General features: G+C 37.4%; 1 protein-coding gene and 1 pseudogene across 6 annotated transcripts in view; both read left to right on the plus strand.

The window, feature by feature from the left end:
• The window catches only part of Wrn (WRN RecQ like helicase), a 96,034-nt gene that overhangs the window by 47,491 nt on the left and 32,742 nt on the right, over window positions 1–15,801 (plus strand). For all 6 annotated transcript variants that reach the window (XM_013110800.3, XM_005066605.4, XM_013110799.3 and 3 more), the window contains 6 exons: window positions 3,538–3,644; window positions 6,703–6,890; window positions 9,549–9,723; window positions 12,569–12,750; window positions 14,984–15,085; window positions 15,307–15,399. In XM_013110800.3, the coding sequence (XP_012966254.1) occupies window positions 3,538–3,644; window positions 6,703–6,890; window positions 9,549–9,723; window positions 12,569–12,750; window positions 14,984–15,085; window positions 15,307–15,399 (847 nt within the window). The remainder of the gene's footprint in view (window positions 1–3,537; window positions 3,645–6,702; window positions 6,891–9,548; window positions 9,724–12,568; window positions 12,751–14,983; window positions 15,086–15,306; window positions 15,400–15,801) is intronic.
• LOC121134102 lies at window positions 216–3,203 on the plus strand (annotated as a pseudogene).

The following is a 15,801-nucleotide window of genomic DNA, read 5'->3' on the forward strand; positions in this document are numbered from 1 at the left end:
GCAATGAAAAAAAAATTGAGATGTATCCTACTAGCCTATAAAAAGTTCTTTTGAGCATTTCACTATGGGTTAAGCCTAATTACCTTATAGCTCAATTTCGTGGTTATATCTAGAAAATTGCTATCCGTGACTCTAGTGTTCTGAGTATATTTTATTCTGAGTGTAGTTTTATGATGATGTTAAATGAATAATTATTGTAAGTTAATCAACACTAAATGCTTTTTACAAGTAATTATAACGTTTTTACTTTTTATGATAGATAAATTGTGAATACTACAGAGCTGAGAGTATATAGCTCAGTGATGGTGTTTGCCTAGCATGTTCCAGGCCTGAGTTCACACCTTGTTATATTTAATTTTTGTTTGTTTGCTTGTTTGTTTTTTTGAGACAGGGATTTCTCCAGGTGCTGGGATTAGAGGCAAGGGCCACCACTACCCAGCATGTTTAATTTTTACTAAATATTTTATTTTTTTTCTGTGTGTTGGAGTGCTTGTGTGGTCTGAGGGTAACTTTTAAGAGACTAGGGGATTGTCCTCTCCCTCAGCCATGTTGGTTCCAGGCACTAGGTTTGAAGGGAAGTGCTTTTACCCACCGAGGTCTCTTATTCTCCCCAGACATTATATGTTTTGTTTATTGTGGCTTTTGTTTTCATTCTCTCTCTCTCTCTCTCTCTCTCTCTCTCTCTCTCTCTCTCTCTCTCTCTCTCTCTCTCTCTCTCTCTCTCTCTCTCTCTCTCTCTCTCTCTCTCTCTCTCTCTCTCTCTCTCTCTCTCTCTCTCTCTCTCTCTCTCTCTCTCTCTCTCTCTCAAGAAGCATTTGCTAGATATGGAAGTATAATCTAACTCTAGGAGTGATTCAGGAGGATCAAGAGTTTGAGGGTAGTGTGAGCTCCCTTCTCTTTTAAAAATAAACATACAAGCAAGCAAGCAAACAAACCCCGAAAACAAGGATAAATATTTTCATCATTATAGTGGAGAGGTTCTTTTTTCTCTGGATGATTTAGAAAAAGGATAAGCTAAATGAAAATTATTTTTGAAGTATTTCCTCTAGGCTTTTGCTTGCAGGAAATTGTAAAATGCCTACAAAATGAATATACTCAGGACGTTATTTGTACAGTGGCCTGACATTTAACTAATCAGATTTGTCATTTTTAGGTAAATGTTAAGTTTTTTTAAGGAGTCTGGATGTATAACAGAAATGGCAAACATACTTTTATATGGGATGCTTTCCCAGCTGCACTTGTAATTGTCTTTTAACTTTGGAAATGAGACAGGTATTCTTAAATGAAATATGTAGAGAACCTGGGAAGACATTTGAACTTTTGCATTCAAAGTGAATGTTAGCCAAAGCTTAACTAACTGAACTAACTATGCAGGTCAAAGTTCAACTCTATTAACCACTTGTCCAGTTTGCAACTAAAGGCTTCTAATGCATTTAATTTAAAATCTAGCCATTTTAATTTCTAAAGTCAAAATAAGTGTATGAGTAACACTGGAATTTTTCAACATTCACATATATATATAAAACAAAGAAGTACACACACACACACACACAGAGAGAGAGAGAGAGAGAGAGAGAGAGAGAGAGAACTTCTTTGTAGCTCATGATCTTAATGAATTGCCAGTGTTTCTTTTGTCTCCTTTTAAGAAGTATGAAATCCTTGAGGTCCGATGTGTCTTCTTGGTTATCTAGAAAAGCATTTAATGTAATTAATTTATTTAAACAGGGCCTCTCAGATAAGTCTTGAACTCTTTGTAGCTGAAAATGGCTTTGAACTCCTGATTCTGGAATTGGATGCACGTGCTGCCACATTGGCCCTTGAAAAGGCTTGATCATAATGGCCATGTAATAATAACAATGGTAGCATAGTTTTATTAAGCTCCAACTGGTGCCAGGCCTCATCTGAGTATTTTATGTGAATATTCTAACAATCTTAGAGTAGTAAGAAGTGTTAGGTGCGTCCTCTCTGACTCTTTCTGGGAGGCCAAGATATCGAAGCGAGGACGTGGTGGGTCCTCCAGAGTGAAATTCCGGATTTCCCTGGGTCTTCTGGTAGGAGTTATGAACAACTGTGCTGACAATACAAGTGCCAAAAATTTGTATATTAGCTCTGTGAAGGGCATCAAGGGACTGCTGAAAAGACTTCTTGCTGCTGGCATGGGCGACATGGTGATGGCCACCGTTAAGAAAGGCAAACCAGAACTAAGGAAAAAGGTCCATCCAGCAGTGGTAATTCCACAACAAAAGTTATATTGAAGAAAAGATGGGGTGTTTCTTTATTTTGAAAACAATGCAGGGGTCATAATAAACAATAAAGGCAAAATGAAAGGTTCTGCTATCACAGGTCCAGTTGCAAAGGAATGTGCAGACTTGTGTCCCAGGATTGCATCCAATGCAGGCAGCATTGCATGATTCTCCAGTGTATTTGTAAAATATATTCATTAAAAATTAAAAAAAAGAAGTGTTAGATTCTATTACTACCCATTGTGCATTATTTTAGTTTATGATGATGGTGTATGTGTGTGTAAAAGTACCACTGTGTGTTTGTAGAGGTCTGAGAACACATTGGGAGTCAGTTCCCTGTGTCCACTGTGGATTTTGAGGGTTGTCTGACTTCCAAGGCTTTTACCCACAGAGCCATCAAAGGCTCTGTGTTACAGTTCTGAGAACTGGAAAGATTTATAACTTGCTCAATGCTTTGTGTACAGCCAGTCTGATTCTAAAGCACATATTTTTAATCACCTCACTGATAGAACATGATAGCAAATAACAAGAAGCCATTTTTCCCACCAAAGTATTAATTTGGTAATTAATGGTAAAAGCATTACTAGTCAGTACTTTGAAATATCTGAAGATGTTTTGACAGATGATCATTTCAAGGCACTATTGATCTTGCTTTAGTGTCTGGTGTGGGGAAGAGTGGAGAGTTAGATTTGCCTACTTTGTACACAGTGGGATTTAGTTCTTTCCATTCCGTTTTATGTTAGACAATGTGAATGGTGACCCGCCTTCATGCACTGGCATTTCAGAGGAACTTCCTGCAATGTGATATGCACTCGATCATGGATAATGATGTACTTAATCTCTGTACAAATGTGCTGACTGTTTGTCTCTTTTGATAGCTAATCTATGAGATAAGATTAACATTATTGCCAAAGAAAAATAGAACAGTTCTTTTGAAAGGACATTGTTGCAGATGGTTTATAAGTGATAATTTTGGAACAAAGTAATAGTAAGCAATTCTTGTCTTTGAGAACTAATGATAAAAGCTAGAATATAGTATATTTTTAGAATTAATATATAAAATTTTCCTTTGTTCTAATGCCTTTTATCCATTTCTTCCTTCCTATTCTTACTGATGAGTTTTGATATTATCTGGGGCCATTTATGCTTCTTATGTGTGTATATGTGCGAAACACTTTGATTTGGGTTATACTTTCTGTAAGGCACATATCCTAATAGTAAAAACCAATGATGAATTAGATAGTGTTTTTTCTTTTTGAACCATATTTTCCCATGTATATTTTCTTTTTTGTAGGTATCACGCTTATTGCTGTGGATGAGGCTCACTGTATTTCTGAGTGGGGCCATGATTTTAGAAGTTCATTCAGGACGCTGGGCTCTCTTAAGACAGCACTCCCATTGGTAAGCTTTGCTAGATCTGATGTCCCTACCCCTATACTAGCTGAGGATTGAGCCCAGGACTTCTACTGCTAAATTCAATCCTGCCCCCAGGTTTATGGTCTGCAAGTGACATATTTACCAAGTGCTTTCCAGGACTGGGTAATGTCTGAACAGCTAAAGACCGCTCTATAAAAGGAAGCACTTGTGGTTGGGGTACCCCTTATTCTCCTTAATAATGATCCATCATCATTTACTGGGATGAATGAATGAATTGTTGCCAGAAAGCTGGGAATTATTGAAGTAGCTTTCCCACATAGGCAGTTATAGTATACTGTGCTGATTTCAAAACAAATGATTTGAATGAGACAATTCTTACGTAGCTCATAGTCCAGTGAGGGAGTTGAGATCCACCGTCGGGAAAGCAGAAGCAGTAGAAACCAGGGATACATCATGCACAGAAGGCACAGGTAACATGGAAAGATGAATAGTGCAGTAGCACAGCAGCACATGGGAGGGCAGTGAAGGGGTTTCCACGATGCAGACGCTGCTCTGAAGGACCGGCTTCTACTAAGTTAGGGGGGCTTAATGAGATAGAGCTGTGCACTCGGAAAGTAGCAAGAGTGCTCTTGTAATCCTTTCCTAGGCCCTTGATTCTAGGATTGTGTCAAAGGAGTTTAAAGATTTTAAACAGCTCTTGAGTAGTCTTCAGATGGAATGAAATCTTTTATTATGTCTAGCTCTGGACATAATGAGATCATTTTCTGTTCTTCCAGTGAGTAGGCGGCATATTCCTGCAGTTGAGGGGCTGAGGAGCTTTCCCTCTGGGTTTTTAAGAACTTCTCTGTTAGAAAGTGGTAAGGGGCAAACTCGGTGGTGGTGGTGGTGCACACCTTTAATCCCAGCACTTAGGAGGCAGAGGCAAAGGCAGGTGGATCTCTGTGAGTTTGAGGCTAGCCTGGTCTACAGAGCTAGTTCTAGGACAGCCAGGACTGTTTCACAGAGAAGCCCTGTCTCAAAAAACACAACAAACAAACAAAAAAAGAAAGTGGCAGGAAATGCCACCTGCTGGCTATCAGTTTTCTCATATCATTCATTGGTCTTGCGTTCTGAACCATGGCACTGGGATTACTGTTGTGAACCTGGATGCATTACACCAAATTATTGTAGTAAGCCCAAAAATGCTAGAAACCACCGAACAGTTGACATAAAAAGCCTGTTTGGAGGGAATCATGAAAGTGAGTCCAGAGAAGCAACAGCAGGTGAAAACTCTGCATATCCTTCAAAATGTGTCTCCAACCAGGAGGAAGTAATTTTGAAGTCCGTGAGACAACATTGGCTCATCCCATTACTTTGTCCCAAGGACCCATTAAGAGGATCAGCACACAGTAGACACTGAGTAACTGGGACGAGAGAACAAATAACTAAAATCTGTGTGTATTTTACAGAGTGTGAATTAGTCAGTCACATGATCCAGTTTGGAAATAGAATAGCATATTTTCAGCCTTTCTGTCATGAATCTACCTAAATGTATAGTGCCATAAGATTAATATGCACTGTATTATATTTTGTTGCTTATTTTACCAAAAATTAGTGCAGACACACTGACCATGGCAACTCTTATAAAGGAAAACCTTTCACTGTGACTGGCTTACAGTTTGGAGGTTTAGTCCACTGTCATCATAGCAGGAAGCTATTTCTTAGTGCTGAGGATCAAACCCAGGGCTAAGCTACCATTCTCCTACTAAGCTATACACTCGGCCGTTTAACTGTTCCTTTCTGTGTGTGACTGAAAATAAGCTTTATTTTTGTAAGCTCACAAAAATTAAGTAATTCTTGAAGCATTGTCTGAATCTATAGTATTTTTACTGGAACATTTATTTTATATTTAACATTTTTGTCTTTATTAATTTATATTGTTTGAAATAATGAGTTCATTATATCTCCATAACATATTTAATGAACTTTGGTTATATTCATTCCACAAGAAATTATATTTTGTTTTAATTTTAAGTCAAATTATGTACATATTTCTTTGCAAATTGGCAGACTGCACATGCATTTATACATAACTACAAGATTAAATGTTTAAATTGGTTTGTGAGGTAGTCAAAATAGATTTGAGTAACTAATTTTATCAAGATATTGTTTCCTCTATTTACAACAAGTAAAAAACATTTTTAAAGAAAATTATATTCTTACCAATTGAATGGCTAATGGTTTAGAAATAAATTTTAAGACAACCCTTTTTTTCTGATAATGAAATGGTACCATGGTTGAATGTAATTCCCATTATAATAGTGATAAAACATGCAACATTTATATGGGAGGTATTTTGCTTACTTACCTTTGAATTTCTGAAAGAAATACTAATGTATTTCCTGCTGCATACTGTTCCTCTTGATTTTGCTGCTCACCATATAAAGAATTACTAGACTGAAAATAGAATATGACTTGGTGTGTTGAGGATTCGGTTAGTAGTACATGTTTCACTTCCTACATATTTGTTATAACAGTATGGCATTGATAATTCAGCGAAACTGAAGAGGGGTTGTCAAGGCTGTTGAGAGCATTGCTTCTACAGCTGAGAAACTGTATGCCAGTATACTTTGTGACAAAACCGCCTCACCAAAGCAAAGAGGAATTGTTTTATGTAGCTAGGTAATTAAATTACAACCCTGCCAAGGTTTAATTGAATTATAGGTTATTAAAAAATATATAATCCATGCTTCTATCAGCACAAAAGTATAGATGACTAATAAGTAGTTTTAATTTAATGGAACAAGATAAATTGCATTGAAATCTTATGGATTTCCTGTTTGATTTACTAAGTACGAGATAATTTTTCTCTTTTAAAAGCATCCCTCAGTGATAGAGTACTGCTACACCACACCCAAGATGATCCTGGGTTCCATCCCCAACACAGTAAAAAGAAATGAATATTGAAATAAATAAACAAAAGAATAACGTGAAAATCTTGGACATAGTTCCCATGTTGCCATGACTGTTGGTTTGTGAGAAGACAGTGAGAATCAATGAGCTTCCTGCCATTTTAAAATCCATTTATATTGTGTTTACTCAGGTTCCAGTCATCGCACTCTCTGCTACAGCAAGTTCTTCGATCCGGGAAGATATTATACGTTGCTTAAATCTGAAAAACCCTCAGGTCACCTGTACTGGATTTGATCGACCAAATCTGTACTTAGAAGTTGGACGAAAAACAGGGAACATCCTTCAGGATCTAAAGCCTTTTCTTGTTCAAAAGTCAAGGTAAAGATATAATGACAGATGCAATTCTTCTTAATGAAGTTATTTAATTTTTTTCTATTTCTTTTTATATGTTTACTGTTGCAAATTTTACAGAGCTTTGGTTCAAGTTAAGTGTAATACGACATGATCAATTCAGTGGCCTAGTTTAAAGGACATTTAAAAGTATTTTTTATTAATTCTTTGAGGATTTCATATAACATAGTTTGATCATGATTACCCTTTATCATTTCCCCAACTCCTCCCAGATCCAGTCATCTCTCTACTGTTCCCTAACTTCACAACTTCTTTCTTTTTTTAAAAAATTGCATCAATTCTCATTGGTGCTGTCTATATAATCCTAGGTAGTGGACCATTCGCAGGTGTATGGACAGCTAGTCAGGACCCTTGAAGAAAACTAACCCTCCCTCTGTAAGATGCTCTTGAGTATCTATAGTGCCTCAGTTCTGGGTGGGGCTCACAGAGCCCTTGTCCCATCAAATTAGAGTGCTGAGTGACTAGGACCTGTGCAAACAACCACAGCTACTCTGAGTTCATGGGTGCAGTGGTCCTGTCATGTCCAGGAGACACTGTGTCACCATTGGCTTTTACAGTCCTTTTCTCCACTCTTCCACGATGCTCAAAGCATATATATTTTGTGGGAGGCAGAGGGATAGTTGGGCAGGAACTAATTTTTTTTTTGCTTTGTTTTTTGGTTTTTTGATTTTTTTTTTAGACAGGGTTTCTTTGCATAGCTTTGGAGCCTGCCCTGGAACACACTCAGTTGACCAGACTGGCCTCAGACTCACAGAGATCTACTTGCTTCTGCCTCCCAATGCTGGGATTAAAGGCATACGCCACTACTGTCTGGCTTGGAACTAATTCTGTTGCTATTGTGTTTATTTTATACTATTATTTGAATAGGGTGTGTGCTTTTAATAATTTACAAGTAAATGGATATAAGATATGAACCTTTCTTATGAGTTATATCTACTTACTAATTACATGACCCACCTCTGTTGTAGAGATTTTTTTTATAGTCCACATGGAGTCTGTAGAGTTCCAAGGACTGTCCTAGGTGCTTTATACACATGGGCTGGGCAATCCTCTAACTGATGAGGAAGCTACCTGTGTCTCTATTTTACTCATGAAACTGCTCATTGTACTTGTAAGATTTGTTTTGCTAAGTATATTTTACATGTTTTAGTTTGTATGCTTTATAATGCCATATACTCTGACCTGCCTACTGAATGCATAGTTGCTGTTTTCATGATATAAAGTAGTCTGAATAAAGTAAAATAATTTTCTCCTACCAGTACAAACACAAAAACAAATCAGATGAGTAAGTACTTAGAGAACTATGTAGTCTGAATAAAGTAAAATAATTTTCTCCTACCAGTACAAACACAAAAACAAATCAGATGAGTAAGAATTTAGAAAACTGTGTAGTCTGAATAAAGTAAAATAATTTTCTCCTACCAGTACAACACAAAACAAATCAGATGAGTAAGAACTTAGAGAACTGTTAGTGTTCTCACTTCCAGAAAGGAAAAAAGTCGAAAGACAGACCTGAGGTAAGGAAGCACTGGTTCATGTGGATCTTAAAGAATAATTTAAGTAACAATTAAGCTGTTCTTGTTATTCAGAATAGAATAGGATATCATAGTGTCTTGCTACTCTAGCGTCTCCTTGAATACATTGTATTACACTGTCCTTTTATAGCAAAGGGACAAGTTCTCTTGTCAGAGGCTTATTTAAACTGGGCATTTCTACAGTCATCTCACTCCCTACCCACTAATCTCTGGTCCTGTTTCAGTATACATTATTCTTAATACCTATGGCTATTTCTCCTTATAGTTAGTGATCCTCTCACTTTTTTTTTTTTTTTTTTTTTTTTTTGGTTTTTTTGAGACAGGGTTTCTCTGTGGCTTTGGAGGCTGTCCTGGAACTCGCTTGGTAGTCCAGGCTGGTCTCGAACTTACAGAGACCCACCTGCCTCTGCCTCCCATCCTCTCACTTCTTAAAGATACATTTTTTAGAGGTACCTTCCCCCATCTTTTGTGATGTTGCATTTTTGCATTTTTCTGGCTCTGTCTGCCTTACAAAATCTTATGCAAATGCTTTCTTCTCATTTTTATGTTAATTCTGCTAATTGAAATCAGTTTTTAGCCCAGACTATTATAATCTTTCCTAACACACCACCTACTTCCTTGTTGCTACTTCATGTATTCTGTAGATAATTTTCAGGTTTGTCATCTACAGACACATCCTTAAACCTCGGAGTAATATTTTATCTTAAAACTCGTGTAATATTGCATACAACAATGAAACTGCTCAGCTACCTCTTTAAGTAAAGACTAACATACTGTACTGCCTTTCTTGACGTATTTATAGCCACACCTCATGAGTTTTAAAATCAGGTTTCCTTCTGAAACAACCAGATTACTGATTTTAACTCTAATTTGAGCCAGTCTTAAATGCCAGAGTTTTGAGCTCACATGATCAGTTTCCGTGTTTGTCTGTCCACAATGTTTGAGTTTCAGAGAGCTCCAGTGCTGGCCTTTTGGTCTGCTGACTCCTTAAGGGCTTAGGAGAAAGCAAAGATTGTGCAGAATAAAACTCAAACCACTCTGAAGCATGTAATAGATGTGTTTGCCGTCTCTGTCCCCGCCCTCTCCACAGTTCTGCCTGGGAATTTGAAGGTCCTACTATCATCTACTGTCCTTCCAGAAAAATGACAGAACAAGTTACTGCTGAACTTGGGAAACTGAATGTGTCCTGCAGAGCATACCATGCAGGCATGGACATTAACAAAAGGAAAGATGTTCACCATTGGTTCCTTAGAGATGAGATTCAGGTATGAGGACCAACCATCTTTCTCTGAATTCTCCATAGAAAATAAAAGTGGCCATCAAATATTTATTCACCAGTTTTTTCAAAGCCTACCTCCTCCAACAAAGCACACCAGCTAATAGTATATTTACTCTGATAAGAGTAATCCTTATATAGTGAAAATAGGCATAATAAACCATACAGTTTAGTGTAAATAGCAAATTGTACCTGTTACTGAGCAACACAGCAGAGGAACACTAGCTCTGGCAAAGTAGGTTTTTATACTGAGAGTGGCTGTCTAGGAAGTTGAAACCTGAGGAGAGCCTAAGTGTGTCAAGTTTACCGGCTCAGTAGGTAATGAGGGCAAAGGCATTGGTTGCAGAAGCCCAGGAAGGAACAGCAGGTGCAGAGATACTGTCATGTGAGTGTATACTGGGTTCAGAGAAGGAGTAGTTTGGAGTGGATAGGGGAGAAGATGAGTGGTAGGAATGGCATGGTGGTGTTGGGGATGAGGAAAGTGTAAACTAGCAGGAAGTTTGAGTTGGGTGGTTGGCCAGCTTTGAGATGAGAAGGAGCAGTGGGTATAGGACTTGCCTCCCAGCCTGAAAGCATCGATTCCTGTCCTTCCTATTCTTTCCAATGGTAGGAGTAGCTCTTATGCTTGTTTATAGATTCTTGTACACATTCATTAAGATGTGTATTATTCCAGGGATAGGGCATTTTGTTGGGTATATCTGGCTTACTGTCTGTCTTAGTTACTCTTCTGTTACTGTGCTAAGATACATGACCAAGTCAACTTACAGGAGAACCAGATTACTGAGGGCTTACAGTTTCAGAGCTTGAGTCTGTGATCATTGTGGTGGAAAGCATGGCAGCAAGCAGGAAGGCATGATAGTGGAGCAGTGGCTGAGAGCTCACATCTTGATCCATACGCACCAGGCAGAGAGAGCTAACTGGAATGAAACCTCAAATCCTGCCTCCAAGCCTACCTTTTTCAACAAAACCACATCACCTAACTCTTTGCAAACAGTTCTACCACCTGGGGTCAGTATTCAATATGAACCTACGAGGGCCATTCTCATTCAAACCACCACGCTGCCAATGTATAACTTGATTGAAGTATTAATATTTTAAAAGATGGTCCTTTCTAGTGTAGAAAGTCACTCATTTGAGTCCAACTTATAAAAATTAAAGTTTATATCAATAATTGCATTCTAGTTAACATCAGGTTGTTTTGTGTCTAACAGCTGGTCCTATAGAATCCTTCCTGGCTATTACTCAAAAGCTTCACATGTGTTTCAAAACCTTTCTCTTTCTTTTTTTTTTTTTTTTTTTTTTTGGTTTTACGAGACAAGGTTTCTCTGTATTGTTTTGGAGGCTGTCGGTCCAGCCTGGCCTCGAACTCACAGAGATCCGCCTGCCTCTGCCTCCCGAGTGCTGGGATTAAAGGCGTGCACCACCGCCGCCCGGCTACCTTTCTCTTTCTTAACATAGAGAAATACATATTATCATTTGTATACAATTTTCAGGGACTCTTAGAATTGATTACTTTCCATTGAGTGTTTATTGAGTTACTACTGAATTCATCAATGTAACGATTTGTAAATAGTCATTTCTGGCATTTTTCAATTGATTTCTCTTTTATGGAAGCCACAAAAGCTGACCTTTGTAGTTCTTCATATGTTTACCTGATGCTTGAGACCTTTTACTATTTGAAAATTTTAGAAAAAATAAATATTTCTCTATGAATTATATTCAAGTCAAATCACAAGTGTATCTAGATTTCCATTATTTTTGTCATTGTTTATTTGCAAATTTTATCTCAACCTTTAGTTTTGTCCTTCCTATATTTTAAGATACCTTTAATTGAATGAAATTATTACTAGCATATTTGGTAAAATAACTTTAATTTATACCTGAAAGCTTTTGGGGGTAGTGTGAAAATCTGGTTAGTGGGATAGTCAACATCAAGAGAACAAATAATCTGGGTAAGATTAGAATAATATGGCTTATTAACTACTAGCTGTGTCAAACTTGTTTTCTTTACCCAAAGCTTTCACTTTCTACATTTGTGCCTTTATTACCATTTTCTCATCCTTATTTTTCATGTATTCTTCCTTCTATACTTTCTGTCATTCTCCTGGCCCATCCTAGAACACATGTTTTCAACAACACTCTAGTTTTATGTATACATGCAGATACTTCTGTTGTGTCTTCAATGAGATGTCTTCTCCCATCCCCTCTCCCAATCCTTCCCACTGACTCTGTAGGTGTTTACTGCTCTATCTTGACATAATTTGCTTACATTGCTATCTTAATTTGTTGCTACATTTTTTGCTTATTGTTTTGTATTCTTGTTATTAAAGATTTTTATTTTCCATATATTCATTACTAATATTCCATGACTTTTTTCCCAACTATGTAAATGCTTTTTTAGTAGGTTCATTCATATTAGGTTTGATAGTTTTATCTTCTTGGTATTGTACCCATCTTAAAGATGTAGCATTAACTGCATTTCACTGTGCAGGCGTGAATGATGTAATTCTTAGAATAAGGCATTCTGTTATCAGGTGAGGACACTTGAAGCTTTGTAATAATATAAAAGGTATATTTACTATAGTAACTGTTTCTCATAGCTGCAGGTATCTAGAGAAACTGTTTTGTTGGCTGCTTTTTACAGAGATGAACAGAAATCGCTCTTTATGGCTACTAACCTTATCTGTATTTGGATAGATGATCTTTTAGTCTGTAAGTGATTGGTTGAATTTATATTGAATTCAGTTTTATGTCAGTGAACAAGTTATTGTTTTATTTTTTAAGTTTTAGTTATACTGAAATGTGACTTTCACTGTGTTATTGTTTATTCTCAGTGTGTTGTAGCTACTATAGCTTTTGGAATGGGCATTAATAAAGCTGACATTCGCAGAGTTATTCATTATGGTGCTCCAAAGGAAATGGAATCCTATTACCAGGAAATCGGTAGAGCTGGCCGAGATGGACTTCAGAGTTCTTGTCACTTACTCTGGGCTCCAGCAGACTTTAACTTAACTAGGTAAAAATGCTTATTGCTTTCAGCTTACAAATTTCTTTTCCCTTTCCAATAAAGTATTGGAGGTCATGTCCAAAATTTTAGGTGTCCTGTGAGTGTATTCAAAGGGGTCACAACCAAAAAGTGAGTAAAACTAACTGAACATTCATGGAAAGCATTTGTGGTAAGTCTTGTCACACAGGAGATGATCCACTTCTACCAACATCCAGTTAGTATGAAGAACTAACGAGGTCAGGACTCTCCTTGGACTATCTCCATAGGTCTTATGGGATACTGTCCTGTTGTACAGTGGTGAGTAGTTCTCACCCTTTAAATCCTCATTTTATTTAGTTAGATGCCATGTATTTTGTTAAGTTTTCTAGTGCTATAATGGTGCTTATTTTAAAACATGTGTTCAATTCTTCTTTGACTTTCTTGTTTCCATGGTTGGTTTCATAAGTGCATGCCATTGCTCATAGACTGTGAAAATTGCCTTGTTGACTATGCATGGATAATCATGTCACAGTGTATTGACAGGGTGATGTCATAAAACAGTAGATGTTCACTGTTTAAATTCAAGAAAAGGAAAACTATTTAAGTACTAAGTAAGTTGCCACTTAAGTTCTGTCAGATTATATTTGAAAGAACAGCTTCAACCTGCAAAATCTTAGGGCCAATATTTACTTGTTTATCTATAGGGAGCCAGGGGAAGAAGCCAGTACAACTCAACCAGTGAGCCTGGAACATAAGGGAGTTTTCAAATATTTTTCCAGGTTGATGAGTAAGTTAGGATCTTCTTGGTTCTTAGTGGACATATTGCTTCATTTTAGTAAAATGAGTATTGAACCTACCCAGGGCGGGTATTGCTCATCTTCATCGTTCCTCAAGATGTTGAGTGAGCACCATGTTCTAAGAGCTGAGCTTAATGCCAAGGATACAAAGCTAAATAAAAGCAGACATGATGCCTGCCTCTGTAGGACTCCCTCTAGGTGGAATGGGAGATCATAACTAGAGAACTGTGTATGTATGCATGTATAGCATTCTTTTTACTATTCTCATTTTGCATTTGGAAATGCCAATTATTAATTTTTAAGATCATATAAATATATGTTTGTTCTTGTTTGTTTGTTTTATGAGAGTCCCATTCTGTAGCATTGGTTGGTATAGAATGTAGACCAAGCTGGCCTTGAAGTCACAAACATCCCTCTGCCTCTGGAATGCTGAAATTAAAGGTGTGTGCTACCGTCTCTGACCCAAATATGTTTGATAAATGTTATGTGTTATGCTATGAAAGAAAGTTTCTTAGAGTAGAGAATGCTGTTTTCCAGCTTGAAAAGTCAGGTAAGACTTCCCTGAAGAAATGGTAGCTAAAAAGAGTTGTATTAGGTAAGTAAAGGTTTGTGATAAAATATAAGGTCTTCTAGGAATAGTCAGTATATTTTACTTTGTAACATGTAGAGCTGAACTCTGGTCTCCTGTAAGCAAGCATTCTTTACCACTGAGCCGTCCTTCCAGCCCAGACATCTCTGTCTTTATCAAGCCTTTTTGAAACTAAGTTAGATAGAACACATCTATGCAAGCTACTATTAAATTTGGAATATATCAAATGTCAGTTGGTTAATACCAGATCTTATTTTATTTGTGCGTTATGATAACATGCTGGAAATGTTTATAGGCCTGAGTTTTCTAAGGGAAGCTCATCAGTAGTTACAGTTCTGGTTTACGTAGGTTTGAAATAGAATGCTAAGGTTTATCTCATTAAGGTTGATGAGGAAGTAATAGTAGTGCCAGAACACTGATACAGTTGTCACATATTATCCACAGGTATTCATCTAGGACCCTCAAGATACCAAAAATCCCACCATGTTCAAGTCTCGTGTACAAAACAGCACAGTATTTGGAGTGCTAAGCTGTCCTTTGAAAAGCCAGGGGGATAAAGGTTCATACTAGAGTGATGAGCCTCTTTTGGTGATCCTTACATAGGTGCTTTAACTTTCTCATAAAATATCAATAAAAATAAAAGAGAAACTTCCTGTGAAAAGCTCAGGATCCATGTGTTCGAAAGCTGTCTGTAAATCAGACTGAAAGCCTTCAAAGTCATTGATGAAATTCTCTCATCAGGGGCATGACTGGGAAGCATACAGGCCATTTCTAGGGGGATAGAAATATCCTTTACTGTGAGGCAGTAAGGGATTTTGTGGCTTATAAAAAAACTGACAGTATAATTTTAAATATCCTTGGCATTTTCAATTTTCAGGCATCACTTTCTTGAGATACACAACGAAAAGTTCCGACTACATAAACTAAAGATGATGGCAAAAATGGAAAAATACCTTCATTCCAGTCGATGCAGGCGACAGTATGTATTATAGTACCTTTTAAAAGTTAATTAAAGATATTTTTAAAGACTATTTGCCGTATGCATACTGACTTTTAGGGCAGTTATTTGTGTTTAAATAAATTAATATGAAGTAATGCGGTCCCACATAAGCGCAGCAATGATGGTATTAACCTCATTCTGGGTGGTGGGGTTTAATATGTCCATTTTTGTTCTTTAATTTAAAATGTTCTCTTTGTCAGAATCATCTTGTCCCATTTTGAGGACAAACGACTACAGAAGGCCTCCTTGGACATTATGGGGACTGAAAAATGCTGTGATAATTGCAGGCCCAGGTAAAAATTTCTTCTGGGTGGACATTATAGAAACTATAGTTTTTCTTTTTTCTGAATCATGTTTCATTACATTTTTATTGGCTAATAAGTAGTTTAGTTTTTTTAATTTTAATTTTAAATAGCTTGCTTCACATGTCAATCCCAGTTCCCTCTCCCTCTCCTCCTGCTCTCCCCCACCAGCTCCCCCAGCCTCCCACCCTATCACCACTTCCTTCCACATAGGGGATATCTAGAGTCTGTCATTTCACTCAGGGCAGGGTCCAGGTACTCCCCTAAGAGTCCAGGCTGAGAGAGCATCCCTCTTTGTGTTATGGACACAGGAAATCCATTTGTATGCCAGGGAAAAACACTGATCCACTGCTCAGGGTCCCATAGGTTGCTCAGGCCTCCTCACTGACTCTC

This window comes from Mesocricetus auratus, unplaced genomic scaffold (genome assembly GCF_017639785.1).
Source record: "Mesocricetus auratus isolate SY011 unplaced genomic scaffold, BCM_Maur_2.0 Super-Scaffold_100026, whole genome shotgun sequence".
Lineage (NCBI taxonomy): Eukaryota > Metazoa > Chordata > Mammalia > Rodentia > Cricetidae > Mesocricetus > Mesocricetus auratus.